Raw genomic sequence first — 17,677 nt, 5'->3', positions numbered from 1 at the left:
TTTCGACTCGAGACAAAACACTCCCAGGTCCTGCTGCGTATTACCATCACCCTGAATATCCCCCCCGCAACCCGACTAAAGAGGAGTAAGACCGAAACGGCTCCCGATCTTGTGGGGGAAACCTTACGCACCCAGGGGAAGCGGAGCAGACAGGTGGACTTTGCCCGAGTGAATGCTTGGTTTGACCTCCTACTTCCCCAGGACGGAGTGAGACGGGCTGTATGTTAAGTCATCAACGCTGGCATGAGAGGTAGTACCTGTATTCGGTATCACGGCCTCGTAAGCACTTGACCCCCGCGGAGGAGTTTGTATTGCCGAGCAGAGAAGGCCCTGATACTTGATCCATTTACTAAAGTATATGCCCGAGTGGAGGACCGTTGGGAGAGTGATCCTACTCAGCGTCGTAATAGTGCCCACTTTGCTAAGCAAACGAACTATCTGCATGTAGCAAGTTGATGTCAGTCGCAGTACGTAGTAACACCGCGTTTCTTCATTTCTCAACAACAAATTGTCTCAGTAGCATTCAGTCTGAAGCAGTTCCGCTGAGCTGTTGGCAAGGACGTGCTTTGTTATCGCTGTAGATACTTGACGAATAAAAGCACTGCCCAGGTGAGGAGGATTTAATTCCACGAATAGACAACCGCCGTTGTTTCGGCATCGAAACAGCTGGATCTGATTGCACAAATATCTCCGAGAGGCTGCAGGGCAAAATGAACGTCCAATTAGCAACAGCCGTTCATCCCATCTTCGCCAAATGCAACAGCACATTCTGGTTTTGTCAGCGGCGAAGTGCCTTGAAGATACTTTAGACTGTGAGCTGCATGCATGTACATGTGTCACATTCTGATCCTTGACTTCAGCACCATGTGGCCAAGAGCCGCGATTTTCAAGCATATACAGACATGTGTCAGCATTAGATAGCCGTGACCTTTTTCTTGACTGAGCATCATTGAGACGGTCTGCCGAGAACCGAGCACTCAAGTGAGCAACCAGTATATGCATGTGTAAGGTATCTATGTTACTGGAGACGGGAACTTCCGCTATACAGATCCGTCACGATAAGAGCGATGCTTCATCACCAGCCTCTAACACCGGCAGAATGAATATCCTTCTGAAAATTATCATGGAACGAGTGTCAGGGCTGGAAAATTGATTCCAAAAGATCGGCCGTCGAAGAACTTGAGACGAGATGTGCCTCCAATCATCGTGTTCGCCCCTGCTTCAGCTGGTCCGTGACGCTTAATCCCGGTGTACCTCGATGGAAAAGGAAAAGGGAAACGGAAAAGGAAACATGATGAAGCGGACTTTCCAGCATACTGATCACATATTACGCCACGGGAAAATAAGATAGAACGTACGACGGCATCTACTAATATGCCTCGAATCAGAATGAGTCAAAATGATGAAATCGGTCTCGTCTCTTGTCTTATCATAAGAATGACTCTGCTCGGCGAGATATATACATAGGTAAGAATAGCAACGACGTCACTTGGCAGAGTGCTACTAGCTGCGTGAACTTGCAGGGGCAGCAGCTGTCATGAGAAATTCAAGTCAGATTTTGGACCAGATCCCAATCATGTTGTCCTCGGTATCGATGAAGCGGGCGTAATGGCCCATGTGGCCACCAAGATCAGACTTGTGACTGAAAGTTGTCAGCTCAAATATCCTCCTCCTTTCCATCACCTTTGTGCTTCCACGCTGGGTAATTTACGAAAGGTGAACCAACGTACAGTTGCGTTTTGCCGCCGAGTGTCTCCACCAGTTCAAGCGTCTCTTTGCAGTTCCTGACGTTGAAGCTCGGGTGTACAGCCAGACCGTCCTGGAAATCTATCGAGTGGTTGATGACGTGGAATCCATCCTCCATCACGTAGAATGCGCCATGCAACGTATCGCCGCAGTTGAAGAAGTGCAGCTCTTTCACGCCGGGTCTCTGGTGAGGGACGCCGTCGGGGCTGATGTCCCAGGAAAAGACTTGGGAGTAAAAGGCCTTGGCCCGCTCAATGTCTATGACCGGGATGGCGAGCCAGCACATTTGGCCGTAACGTTCCTATTGCGGAACGGGTGAGTTTCGGAGTTTGGACTGACGGAGAGTGCAAGGAATTGGTAGCACGAGTACATGTAATAAGGGCATCAGCAATAGTCTATTCTCACCTCGGTGGACGGCATGATTGGCTCGGTGGACGGTTCGATGGGCTCGGTGGACGGCATGATGGAAAGTTGCTCCTTCAAGATATGAGTAGAGTTGATAGGTGAGGATATACTGCTATAGAAAGAACTTGTAACACGACTAGACAATTCGAGCTTCCAATGATGCTATGGATCTGGATTTGAAATAGGTAAGATGACGGGCTCACGCATACTTATATCCGAGCGATTACTTTCTTCGTTCAAAGCCGGCCTGCTTGGTGATGACGGAGCGCACATGTGCCAAAGAACACCAATGGAAGCGGAGGTGGCGCAAAGCTAGAAGACACCAAACCTGAATATTCATCATGACCGTGACGCTGATCGGCTTGGTTCTGCCGGCGCCTGAACGGCTGTGGCTTGTTCAGCTGGTTTGGTTGGGACAATGTCTATTGGAATCAGTGGCTGAGGGGAGCTCTTCGGTGAGGCGGGCAGCTTTACGAGCATCACCGAGATTATCTAACCGAGAGATGAAATCCATCTTTGTGCATCCAGAAGTCAGCTCGAAGCAATGGCCAAAACTGTAATCTTGATGGTTCCATCAAGCAGGTGTAGGGTAGGTAAGAGGTATTCCATCGTAAGTGACGACATTACATAATCCAGCTGCGCCCCACGCAGCCACACCGTGTCGAGGGCCGCCCCATAGAATCGCTCCTCTCAACCAATCAGGCGCGCCAAAGCACAGACGCACGTCACGACTGCAGCAAGCCTTCCAGAGCTGCTAAAGATCAGCTGTTTGCGCTCTCACGAGAGCTGCTTCTCCCTTGCCTCTGCATTTTCCGTTTCCATCGTTCCATCGTGTCAATTTTGATATTTCCCGTCCAGCATCATCAATTCATCTCTGGTGAGCTTCTCAATCTGCCATTGGACGAAACACATTCGTATTCGTTCCTCTATAGCATCCTCTGCCCGCCACCAGCACACTCTCATCACCTATCGCGTGTCGCCTGCAGCTCTTCACAATGGCAGAACCCACCGCCGAGACGCGACCAGTGGAGGAGACTGCGCCTGCTGTTGAAGAGCCGGTTGCCGACGAGACCATTGAAGACGCAGCTGCTGAGGAGGCAGAGGCAAACGCAGATGAAGAAGAGGCAGCTCCCGTGCCTGAAGCCGACGACGAGGTCGACGACGACATCAAGTCCAAAAAGGTCACCCTCGCCGACTTGAGCGCAAAGGGCACCGCGCTCTACGCGCAGAAAAAGTACGAGGCCGCCGCCGACATCTTCTCCCGAGCGAGCATCCTCCAGGCCGAAATCAACGGCGAGACCGCCCCAGAGAACGCCGAGATCCTCTTCCACTACGGCCGCAGCTTGTTCAAGGTCGGCCAGAGCAAGAGCGACGTCCTCGGCGGCTCGGCGCCCATCGAAAAGAAGCCCAAGGCGAACGGTAGCTCCTCGAAGAAGACGGTCAAGGAGGAAAAAGTAACACAGGAGGGCGAGGCTCCGGGCGCGGCTGAGTCTGAAGAAGGCAAGGAGAAGAAGGGCGATGACAAGGCCGACATTCCCGAGGGGAAGAAGGTCTTTTTCCAGTTCACGGGCGATGAGAACTTTGACGAGTCTGACGAAGACGAGGTGGGTTATGTGCTAGCTTGACCCAGCTTGTGTTCGCTGTCTAATTACCCATCGCTCAACCAATAGGCCCAGGAAGGAGACGAAGAAGAGGAAGAAGACGACGATCTTGCCACTGCCTTTGAAATCCTCGACCTCGCTCGCGTCTGCTACCTCAAGCAGCTGGAGAAGCTGCGAGAGGAGGAAGCGCAGAGCGACGGCGACGGCGACAAGGGCAAGGGCAAGGAAGTCGCCAAGGAAGACTCTCCAGCCGTCAGACACATCAAAGAGCGCCTCGCCGAGACCCACGACTGTCTTGCTGAAATCTCTCTAGAGAATGAGCGGTATGCCGAGATTGCTCTAGCTTCTTCTCCGATGTGAAACGAGACGCCTAATTGACTTTTTGCGCAGGTATCCCAATGCCATCGAGGATGGCCGCACATCTCTCAACTACAAGCTTGAGCTGTACCCCGAAGAATCCGAAGTCATTGCCGAGGCGCACTACAAGCTCTCCCTTGCTCTCGAGTTTGCCTCCGTGACCGTTGCCGACGATGAAGGCAAGAACACCAAGCGCGAAGAGGTTGACCAGGGCCTGCGTGACGAGGCTATCAAGGAGATGGAGCTTGCCATCAAGAGCTTCAAGGCGAAGATGCAGGCCATAGAGGTTGAAATCGCCAGCTCAGCGTCGCCCGAGGATAACGAGCTCTCGCGCAAGGCTGTCGAAGAGATGAAGGAAGTCATAGTAGACTTGGAGCAAAGGGTATGTGAACTTGCCGGAGCGTCATAGCACTCTGAATTATCCACTCTTCTTTTTCTCCTCCGTTACTAACTAGTCGCAGCTCGTCGACCTTCGCAAGGACCCCCTGAGCGCAAACGACCTCCTGGGTGATGGCGCCAACCCCCTGGGCGGCATCCTCGGCGCTGCATTTGGCCAATCCGCTGCCGACGTGCAGGCGCGCGTCGAGGAGGCTACCAAGAACGCCGTGGACCTGACGGGCCTTGTGCGCAAGAAGAAGGCCAAGGTGGACGATGCCGAAGCCGCCAACGGCAATGGTAAGCGCAAGGCCGACGACGAGACTACCGAGCTCGAAACGAAGAAGGCCAAGGTCGAGGAGGAGCAGACTGCGGAGGCTGAGAAATAATTCATCAAACGCATCTGAAATTCACCCTGCTGGTTTAAATATACGAGGATGAGACTCGGATGACGCTGTATTTGGGTTTTCATGAATACCCCCTTAAGGGGGGAAAGGAGAGGAGTTCAGGGCGTATGGAGGAAAGGGAAGGCAAAGAAAGCTTGCTATGAGAATAGCTGAACAAACAAACAAATACCCGTTGCGGTTATCGCGTTTATGAAAACTAGGTGGGACGTGAACCCCCTTCGGACTGGATTTTAGAGAAAGTTTATACGCATGGGATTGGAATAATGAGCTTGGCCTCTATGAAATGCATGCTCTCATCCCATTCTGAACTTTTCTGTATTCGCCAAATCAAACCCATTGATTACAACAGCCACACCAAGCCAAAAAAAGAGAGAAATTACCAAGCCAAAGTCTGAACCAGACAAATGCACTCCAGATATATACAGCACTCAAGCATCCCATCAACAGCCTTTCTCCCCTTATAGCCTTCCTCCGTCTATAACCCCTGTATGTAGCCCCCCCATCACGCCTTTTACAGCTTGAAGCTTCCTCCGGAAACAATCTTGGCCGCAACCTTGGTCTTCTTGCCCTCGACGTCGGTAATCTCACCCTTGCGGTTAATCACCTTGACGCCTCCCTTCTTCAGCTCGGCAATCGTGTCGCGCTGCATCTTGGCCTTGTTCGAAAGCGTCTTCTTACCGGCGCCAGCAGCACCAGCACCTGAGCCAGAGCCAGGGGCAGCAGCGCCAGCACCATCCGCGCCAGCCTTGCGCATGCGCTCCTTTGCGCGGCGCCGCCTGCGCACCTTGTCCTCGCGCGACATCTCCTGCCTCGCGACGGGCAGGCCCGCGCTCGTGACAATCTCCCCCGGCGCGGCGTTGTCCGCGCCGGCCTTGTACACCTCCTGGGGCGCCATGCGGCTCTGCTCGCCGACCATGGCCGAGGCGGTCGTCGGCTGGGCGTCCTCCATGGCGACGGCCGCCACGTCGGCCACGACGGAGACGCTCGGCGCCGCGGGCTTGGGCCGGTAGTGCCAGCTGCTCAGGGCGTCGAGCCGCGCCGAGACGTCCTTCCACAGGGCCTCGATCTCGCGCTCCTCGCGCTGCAGCTTCTCGTCCGACTGGCTGACGTACGCGTCCGGGTTCGCGTTCTTGACGTGCTCCTCCTCGTACACCTCCGCCAGCCCCTTGCTCGGCTTGCTGTCGTCCAGCTCCACCATGCCGCGGCGCGTCCCGCTCGGCACCGCCTCCGCGTTCGGCCGCCGCCGGAGCACCTCGTCGAACTGCTGCGCCAGGATGCGCCGCTTGATCATGTCCTCGATGCCCTCCGTCACCTCGGGCGTGATGACGGGCACGGGCTTGCCGACGTGCTCGAAGTCGAGGTCCTCCTCCAGCAGCGAGTTGAGGGGCCGATCGGCCGCCGCGGCTTCTCCGGAGAGCGTCCATTCGCGCTTCGCCACCGACGCGGCCTCCAGCTTGCGAATCTCCTCGGCCAGCTTGGCTTGTCTCCGCTCGTGAGCGGATCGACGGGACTTGGGGTCGCCGGCCGAGACGTCGGACAGCGCATCTTCCGAGTTGTCGTTGTCTGACTCGTCGTCGAAGAGATCCCGGCGCACGTCCGCCATGGCCCTGTCAACGTCCTCTTGGGCGGGCTGCTCGGGCTTGAAGTGGACGCTCTTCTTCTTTGGCTTGCCGCCCTTGCTCTTGCGGGGCGGCGGCGCAAAGAAGTCCTTGTAGTAGATGCCGTTTGCGTTGAGGTCCAGGCCCTCGTCATCCGCGGCCTCCTCGTCGTCAAATTCATCGTCGCTCGCGCCTTCCGGTGCATCAAGAGCCATATCGCCGAAAGTTGGGCCATCCTCCTCTTCGTCATCCTCGTCGTCTTCACCTTGTAGTGGCTCCTCGTCGTCTTGCTTGCCGTTACGACCGGCCCTTTTGGAGCCGGCGGTGGATTGTGTCATGGGGTCCGCATCCCAGTCTATCTCTTCGTCATCGCTTGCTCGGTCGGTGTTGGGGTCGCCTCTTGCGTCTTGCTCTTCAAAGTACTGCGATTGCCGGTTGAACTCATCGATGTTGAAGAAGCCGTCGTTGAGGCCGTCGGGGTCTTCGACGTATTCTTGGCCGTCTTGCTCATCTTCATCTTCATCCTCTTCCTCGTCCTCGTCCACGCCAAGTCCATTGAGTTCCTCGTCGGAGCCATTCTCCAGCGCGTCAATGTCTTCTTCGTCTTCGCCTTCCAGGTCGTCCTCCTCCAACTCGTCCTCATCCAATTCGGCATCAAGCTCGTCTTCATCCTCGGAATCTTCTTCATCTTCCTCCTCCTCACCGTTAACCGCTTCACCGTCATTGAGGCCGTCGGCCTTGTCCCCGGCAACAACCTCCCCCTTCTCCTCCAACTCATCCAACAAGCCCCCCGAAAACTTCAAGACGCTCGCAACGATCCTCCTCGCCTGCTGCCACACCTGCTCCGTCTCGAACCCGTCCACATACACCCTCCTCAGCTTCAGCACATCAATCTCATCCCTCCGCCCTCCCAGTCCCGCTTCCCTCTTGCGCTTCCGGCTCTCCTTCAGCCTCGCCTCCTGCTCCTCGCCAACCTCCGCCGCGAACCCCTCCAGCGTCTCCTTCGCTACATTGAGCGCGCTCGTGGGGAGGGACTCGTCCGGCTGCAGGAAGACGTGCCTCTTGTCGGGCTGCAGGCTCTCGAGCAGACTCAGCAGCGACTTGTTGTGGTTGTTGTTCGCGCCATTGGCGGTTGTGGAGGAGATCGGGGGTACCGACACGAGCGGCAATGCGGTCATTGTGTGAGACGAGCTCGTTAGAGATGGCGATGTGTTTGCCGCCATGCTCTTCCTTTCTTGTTGTGATTCGGAAGAGGACGGTTGTTATCCTCTTTTCCAATGAACTTTTTTTCCTCGACTGGAGAAGCTTGAGCGATAACAGCGGTAGTGGAAAAAATTTCTGGCTATCGATTGCAGTTCGATAAAGACGAGGTGAGCTAATCACCCCACACCAACTGGCCCCGCCCACGCTCCAGCTTTAGGCCTTGAGCCGCTGTAACTCAGCGCTGGCGATCAACCGCCATTGACTCTCCACGCATGGACATGCATTCTCAAAGACGATTCCGAGTCTTCTCAGAATTAGGAACTCGTTGTTACGATGATTGGTAACTCTGTTACATTAATTGTATCATTTAAGAGAAGCGCTTGCGTCGTGCCGTGCAATTCGGCAGTATGCTTGAGAAGAAGCCAGGAAGTACGACTGCTCCCCATCGTGGTGCCATTCTTGGCTATATGCATATATATAAGGAGATGAGCCTCCTTGCGCAACCCCAAAACGAATTCCAGCTTGGATTAACACACAACTCCGTAGAAGGAAGACCTCACACATCATCATCTATCTTGGAAACCCTCTCGAGGTCCCTCTTCAAATGCCGCGACGCCCACCAGTGCTCATAAGTGTGATCTTCTGCTTCTTCTTCTTCTTGCCTCCGCCACCACCACCACCACCTCCACCACCACGAGTGCTGCTGCTCTGTCCGTTTTCCTCTTTATCCATGGCATTCAATGCTTCCATTTGCCTGGCGAGCTCGCTAGGGCTGAGAAACAAATCTTCGTCCTTGAGCCATCCGTCGTCAGTATTGCGGGGCGCTGGAACTTCTTCCATCCCAGGACCTGTTGAGATGGCTGGTGTGCCCCAGACAGTCCGTTGTGTGGAGGGGCTGGTTGACATGGAGGCGAGCGTGGAGAATCCTAACCGTGCTTCGGGAGGTGTCGTACCCGATGGCGCCGCCAGGGGCTGAAACTCTGACATGTCCACGAAAGGAGGGGAATCGCCCTGGATGGGCGGAGAATGAGACCGTCGGGAACCGGTAAGATTCCGCAGAGCAGCCGCCTCTATCCTTTCGGACTGCAGGCGCTCTCGCTCTTCCTGCGCAGCCTTATCACGGTTGCGACTCCGTCTCCGCTCGATGTCGGAAGCAAACGTCTCCAGCGTCTCAGCAGGGACGATGTCGGTCCAGTCGCACTCCAGAAAACTGATAACGCAACCATGCGGAAGGTGGCCTAGATACTTTGCCCGTTTCCGCAGAGTGTCATCGACGACGTGGCCAGTCGAGATGTGTTCGACTCTGGGAAGCAAGGTGGATGGAAAGGCTGAGAAAGACCCAAACTGTGTCTTTAAAATCCGAATGTCTAGTGGCGAAAGATATAAATGAGGCAAAGCGCTGTAGAAATAAAAGTCGGCCTCGGTCGACTGCTTCGCCGAGCCTGGTAACGAGCTTGTGCTGGCTTCATCGGCGCCGCCAAGGGTAGCCACCTTTTCCTTGGCGGCATTGACCGCATTGACAGCCTTTTGAGTCCACTCGCGATCCTGCCCGAACAAGGCTTCGTCCTCCGCGGCCTGTTGTTGCATCGTCTCAATCTCTTCGTCATATTGACCAGCCATGTAGTCTGCCGTGCCCTTCATGACACGAGCGTAGTCGAGGACGTTGGCGGCAAAGTACCACGGGACGCTATCCTCTGAGTTGAGGACTTCGGCTCCGCTCGCGCGGGGAAGCGCAAGAGTTGAGCCTGCGTTCCGCACCATGAGCCTCAGGACAACGTCATCCCCAACGCGGGGAAGAGGGCTCTCCTGGCCAGCGTAGAAGCGCACCGGCCGCACGTCAGGGAGGTAGATGTTGTCTTCGCAGATGGGGCACTTCCTCCACTTGGCGGCCTTGCCCGGCTTCGCCTCGTCCTCGCTCAGCGCCGAGTTCATGAATCGAAGCAAGCATGTAAGGCAGAAGATGTGTCCGCACTTTGCCATCCGAGGTGCAACTGGTTCCGACAAGCATATTGGGCACGACGAAGCCTGCGATTCTGAAGACACAATGACCTGCAGGACATTGGACCAGTCGAGGGAGAGGTCGGCATCCGCGGCATGCTTGGAGTAGTCTCCATCGGGAGAGACGACGAAGCGATAGTTGGCGTGGACGTATCGGGACTTGTCGACGGCATGATATCCCGAGCCGGGGCCCCAGGTTGGATTTCGCCGATAAGACCTCGAGTTTCCATGGTGATGGTGGCCGACGTCGTGGTGGTGCAGCGGCGCTGAGTAATTGAGCAGATGCGTGATGGATGTCTGCCCACGCCGACTCGTCGGGTTCCTCAGCGCCCTGATCTCCGCCATGGCGTCGTACTCGTCGACCGGCCTCCCTGCCATGCTGGGCCGGCGCTGCGTCCGATGCTGTCTCCGCGAGCTCTGTCCCTTCCGGGGCGTGGGCTGCGGCAGCGAGGCTGCGGGTGCCGGGTTTGCGCGGCGAGCCGTCTCGAAGCCCGCTGACGCCGGAGCCGGCTGTGCGGGCACGGGGAAGCTGGGCTGGATCTGGAGGGACTTGCCCGCGCTCGGGTTCGAAGGGTTCATGATGCGATGCCCGAGATGGCGGTCGATGTGTTGTTGCTGGTTGGGGGTATGCTGGTGGACTGCTCAGCCGCCCACGTCGTCGGAAGCGGGTGGCGCAAAGTCCAGCATGCCCACGAACGGCACGTCACTCGCAGCCCGTCTTGCCGTCAAGGCTTGGTAATCGTTGCCACAAGGGACTCCGAAGGATACGATGGAACGATGGAACAATGGAGACGAACAAAGGAAAATGATGAAGCAAAGAAGGAAAGAAGAGGAAGAAGAGAGGATGGGGCTGATGGAAGCTTCTCCAAGAGGGACCCGGCTGGCCCCGGCAGTTGGAGGATGCAGGAAGTAGATGCAACAAGTTCGAAGATGCTGCTAGCGGGACGACTTGACTTGCAAATGGGCGAGTCAGCGGCGGGGCAAAAGGCACGGGAGTCGTCTAATGCCGGACAGGAAACAAGCTCCGGATGCACGTGACGCTGCATGTGACTGGTGATGTGAGCGTAGACTGTCAGGATGATGCTGTCAATTGAGAGCTACCTACACGTACCTGGGCAATGCATTTGATAAGGTGCAGTAAAAGCGAGAGGAATCCATCATGCGCACTCCATCATCAAAAGATAATTCTACCGATAGCTGCATGGGCACTTTGTAGATACGGGCAATATCCCGGCCAGTGAGTCACAATAAGATGCGGCGATGCACTCAGCCATCCCCGCAGAAGAAGCCGGGTTCCTGCTCCTCCTCCTAGACCTGGTCTGGCTGCCCGCGCTTTCAATCGGTCAGGAGATGCAAAGAGAGGCTTCAGGAGTACGAGAAAATAGATTACTAGATAATGACCATGATTAAGAAGGCAAAATGTAGCTACATGGAAGACATCATTCCGTGCCGCATGATCGACAAACCAGGGGACTTCCACGCCAAATGTCGTGCCGCTGATAAAGCAGATGGTTCAGTAGGGCCCATTGCCTTTCAAACAACAACACAGTCCCGTACAAAGACAAATCCCGCACATGCAGCAGACCGAATAGAAAATAAAACTAGAAGCTCAGGTGACGAAGCCAGGGGCACATGTCAAGACAAGAATGAACGGGGAGAAAAGTCAAGATAGCTAGATAGAAACAAGTAAAAACGGAATGAATTTAGGTATATGAAATGGTGATCCAGGTAACCGACGTAGTTGTTCGACCCAAGTCACACTTCTCTGCGAAAGTGGGGAATCATAGACATATAAACAAAGCCACTCCAGCAGCCCAAGAGAAAAAACCGACACTCTGTTAAACGTAAACCAGGAGTTTTCGACACGATGACGTTCTATCCTGTCACCACCGCGACTCCTAGTTCTTCTCTGTGTGCTTGTGCCTGGTGAATCGGCTGAAGAAGGCGCTGAAACGATTCTTTTTCTTCTCAGACCCCTTATCGGAGTGAGCGCCGTTGGCGCCGTTGCCGTTGGCGTCGGCCTTGGTGGGCTCCGCGGCCGTCTCGGTAGGGGGCACCTCGGTTTTGTCGGTCTCGGTCACGGGGGTATCGACGGCGGGGCCGTCAGTCTTGGGGGCTTCCGAAGCAACCGTCGTGTCGATGGGAGCGGGAGCAGCTACTTCGGCGGCGGGGGCCTCGACCTTGGCCTCGACGGTCTGGGGCTCTTCAACCTTGGTCACCTCGACGGCCTTGGGCTCCTCGATGACGGGGGCGGTGAGCTCCTCGACAGGAACCTCGGTCTTGGTGACCTGGACGTTGCTGACCTCGGTCACAGGGCTATCGATGGCCTGAACATCGGTAATGGTGGCCGAGGTGACGGGCACCTCTGCGACAGGCTTGGCCTCCTCGACGGGCTTGACCTCCTCGGTCTTGGTCTCCTCGGTCTTGGTCTCGTCGACAGGCGGTACGGGCTTGACCTCCTTCAGCAGTTCAGCCTCGACCTCCTTCTTCTCCTCGACAGCAACAGTGTTGGCGGCAGCCTCGGGGCTCTTGCCGGCCTCAGTGATGGACTCCTTGACCTCGGCGGGGACCTCGGGGGAGACTTCCTCGCGAGTTTCCTCCTTGACGGCGGTCTCCTGCTGAGCCAGGACCTCCTGGACGGGCTCAGGCAGCTTCTCCTTGACGGAGTCGGGGAGGTTCTGCCTGGCGACTTCAGCAGCGGCCGCAACAGCATCGTTGGCGGCGGCAGAAGCAGCGGCAGCAGCATCGTTGGCGACGGGCGCGGCGGTCTCGACAATGTTATCCTTGGCGGCAGTGACGGCAGCAAGGACGGCGGCGCCGGTCGTGGCAGCAGCGGCAGCAATGGCAGCAGCGGGGTCCACATCCGACTCCGACTTCTCGGTGCCGACGCCGGCAGTGCCCTCAGAGGTGGCGGGAGCTTCGGGGACCTTTTCCTTGAGCTCCTCCTCGACCTTGGCCTTGTCCGCGACTTCTTCGGGGACGGCTGCGGCCTCGGGCTCGACGTGGGCCTTTTCTTGGCTCTCCTTGACGACTTCGGGAACCTTGGTGGCATCGGGGATCTTGGCCTCGAGCGGGACCTGGGCGGCCAGGCCGAGGCTTGTGGCGCCGGAGCCGACAGTGTTGATGTTGACGTCCCCGGCGGCAGTGACAGGAAGGCTGGATTCGGGAATCAGGTTGCTGGTGACAGGGGGCAGGTCGGCGACGTCAACGCCGGGAAGGGCGTCGCTCTTCTCGTAAGACTCCTTGTCCAGCTTGACGTGGTCGTTGGTGCTCTCGATGCCGACGTCGGGGACCTTCTCGCCAGGCTCGAGCTTGAAGGGGTTGACGGCGCCGGCAGCAGCGGGCAGAGGATTGACGCCGACGGGCTTGTCCAGCTCGGTGCTGGGGGTCACGGGGAAGCCGCCAGGAACATCAGAAGGGGTCGCGGCGCCCTCGGGCTTGTCAATGGGCTGTTCAGAGGCCATTGCGGCGGTGGTGGACTGAGGAGTAACGGTGTTGACCAAGGCAGCTGCGGGGTCGGACTGAAGGATGTCCTCGGGCGTGATGAAGTTGTTGATGTTGCCCTCGTGGTCGGCCTCTTTGGGGGCGGATTCGTTTACCGTCCAGTTTCCGTCGACGACGTACTAAATGCAGCGAAACAAAGAGAAGGGTCAGCAAAGCAGTTTTTGTCAGATAAACAAAGCAAAGAAGCACCCCTCGCTGGAGAGGATCGCAATATATATGTACTATGATGCAGTGCGTAACAGGCTGAATCCACTATCCAGGTGCGTGTGACGTGATATATGCACGACAACAGCCTTGGAAGGGGGTTGGCCAGGCCGGTGCGGGGGCTGGTCTGGCCCTCGGACAAGGGGTCATGGCCGAATCCCCCAATTAAGTGGGAATCATGGTCCAGATGAATTAGGTAGGTCGACTTAAGTAGATTAAGACCCCTTGGGCCAGCAGCGGACGCTGGCAGCGCGAGGAAAAGCCCGAGCAGATCGCCAGTCTCTGGCGGCCGTGGCGCGAGCTTCCCTCGATTCTCACCGCTACACCAAGCCGTGGTGGTCACAATCGGGGAGTTGGGGTGCGGTGCGCTAGCAGTCCATGGGGGAAACGGCTGAGGTGTGGTGAGTCGGATGACCAGCGCTGGCTGCTATCAGCACCAACATTCCAACCCCGCGGCCAGCCGGTGCGATGCGAGCGCCGCGCTGCGTTGCGTCACAGCCCCCGGGTCCAGACGATAGCAGGAAGCGCCGTGGGGGGTTGTTGGGCAGGTTTGCGCAAAGAGGCGACGTCGCAAAGCACAACCAGTCCGGCGACGAGATGGCTGCCTGTCTGTCGGCCCATGGAAGGCCTTGGACGCAGATCTGACTCAGCCGAGCTCTGCCTCGCCGATCCGCCTCGGACAGTTCGCGCAGTGGATGGCTGGCGTTGCATCTCGCAGGATTGCGACCGAAGACGAGATGACGCAGCGTGATTGGGCGGGCGCTTTATGCTCTGATGCACGGTGAACCGTGACATGACAAGAGGCACTGGCCTCCAGTGGATCGAAGCAAATGATGGGCTGGACAGCGCATTGAAGCTGGAGCAGAGATGCGCTCGACGGTCGCATATTCAACAGCAGGCGATGATGGCCAATGGCATGTGTCAAGGGAATAATTGGAAGGGGGGGAAGAACGCAGCAAACGACCGAATGGATGGCAACGGCAGAGGCGGGTGCAGGACGTCTGCAGCGCGATAACAAGCTCTCGACCTACCTTGAAGTATATCTTCTGCGAGGCATCCTTGAGAGGCACCGTCTTCTGGAAGACATCGCCCACCTTGACCAGCTGCTCGCTCTTTGTCCAGTTGTCGAAAGTGCCCGTGACGAACACTTCTTCGGCGGGATGCTCCCTAGAAACGAGAAGACCCCCAAACGTCAGCTTCCGTCGGTACCTTGGGCTAATGCGCTTTCCCAGTGCTCGTGACAGTATTCTTTTTTTTTTTCCGGCGCCAGAAGCGGTGGAGGTTCTTTTGCGCCCTCGTGGTCTCGCAAAGCTCGTGGCGGGCGCGAGCACCGGGTTTTTTTTCGACTGGGGGTTGGCCTTTTGCGGCGCAAGAGGTTCGATGGCCAAGACTCACCACTTGAACGTGTAGCTACCCATGGTCGCGATTGGGGGAGATTGGAGTTGTAGATGAGGTTCGTCGGCGCGGTCTGGGGGAAGAGAGGATAAAGGAGAGAGATGACGAGGGTGGATTGGAGCAATGACGAAGAAACAAAGGTGATCAGACGGGAACGATGATGACGACGGGAAGAAGCTCGAAGGGTCGCCACAGCCCGGGATGAGGACAGTATGAGTTAGTATCAAGGTGCGAAAAGAGGTCCAAAGGTTGCTAGTGTTGAATTCGTGCGAAATTAAATGTGGCCGGTGAGCAACTGGGCGGTGGAGACTGATTTTTTTTTCTTTCCTTTGCGGCAGCTCTGCAAGCAGACAGATAAGCACAAAGACGGCCACTATCAGTTGGATGCTTGGAGGCGCAGGTACAGCTTGGCGTGTCTACGGAGGCGCGGTACAAGGTTGACCGAAAGCAGGGCCGCAGCAGCAGAGGACACAGAGACAGGCGGACATCGGACGCGCTGGAAGCCATCGAGGAGCTCGAATCGTGCGATTGCGCGAGGCTGCACAGCTCGGCCACAGGGGCCCCATACGAGCTGCATGCCTTGGAACAGCAGGCCTCACCTCAATCCTCGCGGGTACGGGCTGCTGGGGCCTCTAGGCGCTGCGTCCAGTGCCCACAGTGGGCGGCCGGGGCCATCACAGAGGCCGCTCCAACCACTAAAGCCAAGCGCTGCGAAGCCCTGAGGGATTGAGCCACTAGGCGGCCCCTGCTGGCTGCAGCGTTGCATCAGCGCCGCATTGCAGGGCACTACGAGTATCTCGCATGCGGGCTTGCATAATCAAGGCACGCCAGCAGGGCCAGCAGATTGGACGGGCAGGGCCTTGCTTCATTCTTCTTTGGCGTTCTCTTTACTCGCCGTTTTCTCGTTGCTGGGATTCCATTCGCTTCTGAGGGTAGCTTCAGGGATGGGATGCCTAAGCAGGTCCGGTGCCTGTCGAGGTACACAGCGACAGGGGAGGACAGTACACCGGACTTTGCAGCCACTGCTGCGATGGGATCGGTATCATCTCGCGCAGGGCCTTGCCGGAGACGTTTTCTTCAGACGTAAGCAAATCACATGGAAATCCTCGCAAGCTGCAACAACGCGCAAGACGGGCTGGCGGTCTGCTGTGTGTCCTCTGTTCCTCCTTTTATCGCCGCGAGATGCATTGCATCGGATAAAGCACCCAGCCTTGGTATACAGAGCACAGAGCACAAATACTTCGTGTGCGGTGTTACGGGATTCTAGACTGCCGCGAAACACGATGATGCAGATTGGAATCTCGACAGCTTCGTCGTAATATTACGGAGGACTGCTCCGTAATTGCAGAGACCCTGTTTCCACGCAAAAGTGCTGCCCATCTCTATTTGGGGTTGCTTACCTGTACCTTTTTGTTGGGAGCTCTGCCTTCCAATACGGTGTGATGACATGCAAGACAGTGTCCGTACTGGGCTGTCAAGGTTCACTGTCAGGTGCTTGGCTTTGAGGTTGGTGGTGCACGATGGAATCAATTGCTAGCTTCCCGCGGCGCTCAGCTAGTGTCATCCCTTCAGCCACACTCAAAGAGAGAGACCCTTCTGGCCTCTTTTGTGCTGTATCGCTGGCATCGCGGATGATATGATCCGACTTGGAGGAACCAAGGGACTGCGTCGTGATTGGATGAAGACCAACCTTGATGGTCAAGCAACACAAAGACAAAGATTATGCGCAGCTTCTTCCAGCTCCTGTGCGACTGCACGTCAAGCTGGAGAGGCTGTGGCATGAATCTGTCCCAGCCCGGCACTGAATAAAATACAGTAACTACTAAATGAAGTCGGTCAATCAAGCCTCTTGCAATCGGCAATCGGAGCTTGTCGGCTCGACGCAGAGAAGCGGTCACAGCAACGTTGTCTCAGACAAATGCCAACGAACGACATCCAAACACCGTACAAAAACACATGGGCCAGCCTATATATAGCCCCCAACGCGACGTGGCACTTCTGTCGCACAGCAAAGGGCGTCACTACTCACTCGCCAATGGATCCGACAGCCCGGATGTCGCCATCTGAGACCTGGACGGCGACAACTTTCCCTTGCGACATCATGACGGGTGATGGTTGTACATACACGCAAAGCCTCCCTTTATCTGTGTCGTTGCCTTTATAGTGTCAAAAGCAGGGCGGAAGTGAAGCTGAGCTGGCGATGCCATTAAGCCACGACCACATCACCTTTTGCTTTATCTGGTCCGAAAGAAAAGAACAGAGGAAAATAACAAAAAGGAACAGGGCATCTTCCGTGATGTCTCGGCTCGACGATGTTGCGCTGACGCAAACCTCAATGTGCCCACTGATCTGGCCCCTTATTAGTATGGCCGACCTGTCAACTTTCTTTCTCACCGAGCATCCCACAGGCCCCCTGTCATTCGATAACGACGCGAGCTGCTGATCCTTCTCGCTTCGAGACATGAGAATCGGTGCTGAAGATGGCATCGATGCACTTGTGCTGTATAAACCTGCATTGGGTTCACAACGATGCATTCATCAAGTGCATGATGGCGACCTTATACACGGCGAGTGCAGGTGCATGATGCCTTGAACAATGTCCACACTACGCGTCTGACAGTAGTTTGCATTGGAGAAGAAAAAAAGACGGCTGTGATGCTATTGAATGCAGTTCGTTGAATAAGACGGAATTTGATCGCAATTGAAGATTGAATCATGAGTTCCGCCTTGTCAACGGAAAGGGCCCACGAACCCCGCCATACGGCCATCCAGCCTTTCCCTCGCCAACCCCACCTAAAACTGAACCGCCAAAAAAGCTCCATCATCAACCTCAACCAACGTCTCATACAAATCCAAAAAAAGAACCAGAAGCACCCAAATTCAC

The 17,677-nt window shown here is 56.2% G+C and overlaps 5 protein-coding genes across 5 annotated transcripts; 1 reads left to right on the top strand and 4 right to left on the bottom strand.

Annotated features, from left to right (window-relative positions):
• Positions 1–1,544: 1,544 nt before the first annotated feature.
• Positions 1,545–2,208, bottom strand: BBK36DRAFT_1189090 (hypothetical protein; the record flags this gene model as incomplete). Its single annotated transcript, XM_024896608.1, has 3 exons — positions 1,545–1,642; positions 1,731–2,047; positions 2,152–2,208. 3 exons carry the CDS (start codon positions 2,206–2,208, stop codon positions 1,552–1,554), a joined length of 465 nt encoding a protein of 154 aa, XP_024753287.1. The 3' UTR covers positions 1,545–1,551.
• Positions 2,209–3,308: 1,100 nt separating this feature from the next.
• Positions 3,309–4,843, top strand: BBK36DRAFT_1084317 (hypothetical protein; the record flags this gene model as incomplete). Its single annotated transcript, XM_024888945.1, has 4 exons — positions 3,309–3,755; positions 3,822–4,075; positions 4,143–4,491; positions 4,571–4,843. Coding segments are annotated over 4 exons (1,323 nt in total), but the record flags the coding sequence as incomplete, so codon positions are not given.
• Positions 4,844–5,402: 559 nt separating this feature from the next.
• On the bottom strand, positions 5,403–7,667 carry BBK36DRAFT_1138377 (Mpp10 protein; the record flags this gene model as incomplete). Its single annotated transcript, XM_024893241.1, has 1 exon — positions 5,403–7,667. The coding sequence occupies one exon, from the start codon at positions 7,665–7,667 to the stop codon at positions 5,403–5,405; it is 2,265 nt and encodes a 754-aa protein (XP_024753285.1).
• Positions 7,668–8,292: 625 nt separating this feature from the next.
• BBK36DRAFT_1110772 (hypothetical protein) lies at positions 8,293–10,269 on the bottom strand (the record flags this gene model as incomplete). Its single annotated transcript, XM_024889627.1, has 1 exon — positions 8,293–10,269. One exon carries the CDS (start codon positions 10,267–10,269, stop codon positions 8,293–8,295), a length of 1,977 nt encoding a protein of 658 aa, XP_024753284.1.
• Positions 10,270–11,588: 1,319 nt separating this feature from the next.
• On the bottom strand, positions 11,589–14,816 carry BBK36DRAFT_1111038 (carbohydrate-binding module family 48 protein; the record flags this gene model as incomplete). Its single annotated transcript, XM_024889655.1, has 4 exons — positions 11,589–12,017; positions 12,090–13,313; positions 14,430–14,565; positions 14,794–14,816. The coding sequence occupies 4 exons, from the start codon at positions 14,814–14,816 to the stop codon at positions 11,589–11,591; spliced, it is 1,812 nt and encodes a 603-aa protein (XP_024753283.1).
• Between the last annotated feature and the right edge of the window lie 2,861 nt (positions 14,817–17,677).

Source organism: Trichoderma citrinoviride, assembly GCF_003025115.1.
Source record: "Trichoderma citrinoviride strain TUCIM 6016 unplaced genomic scaffold BBK36scaffold_2, whole genome shotgun sequence".
Taxonomy (NCBI): Eukaryota; Fungi; Ascomycota; class Sordariomycetes; order Hypocreales; family Hypocreaceae; genus Trichoderma; species Trichoderma citrinoviride.
Note: the sequence above shows the minus strand (reverse complement) of the source record. Positions and strands in the feature narration are given on the sequence as shown.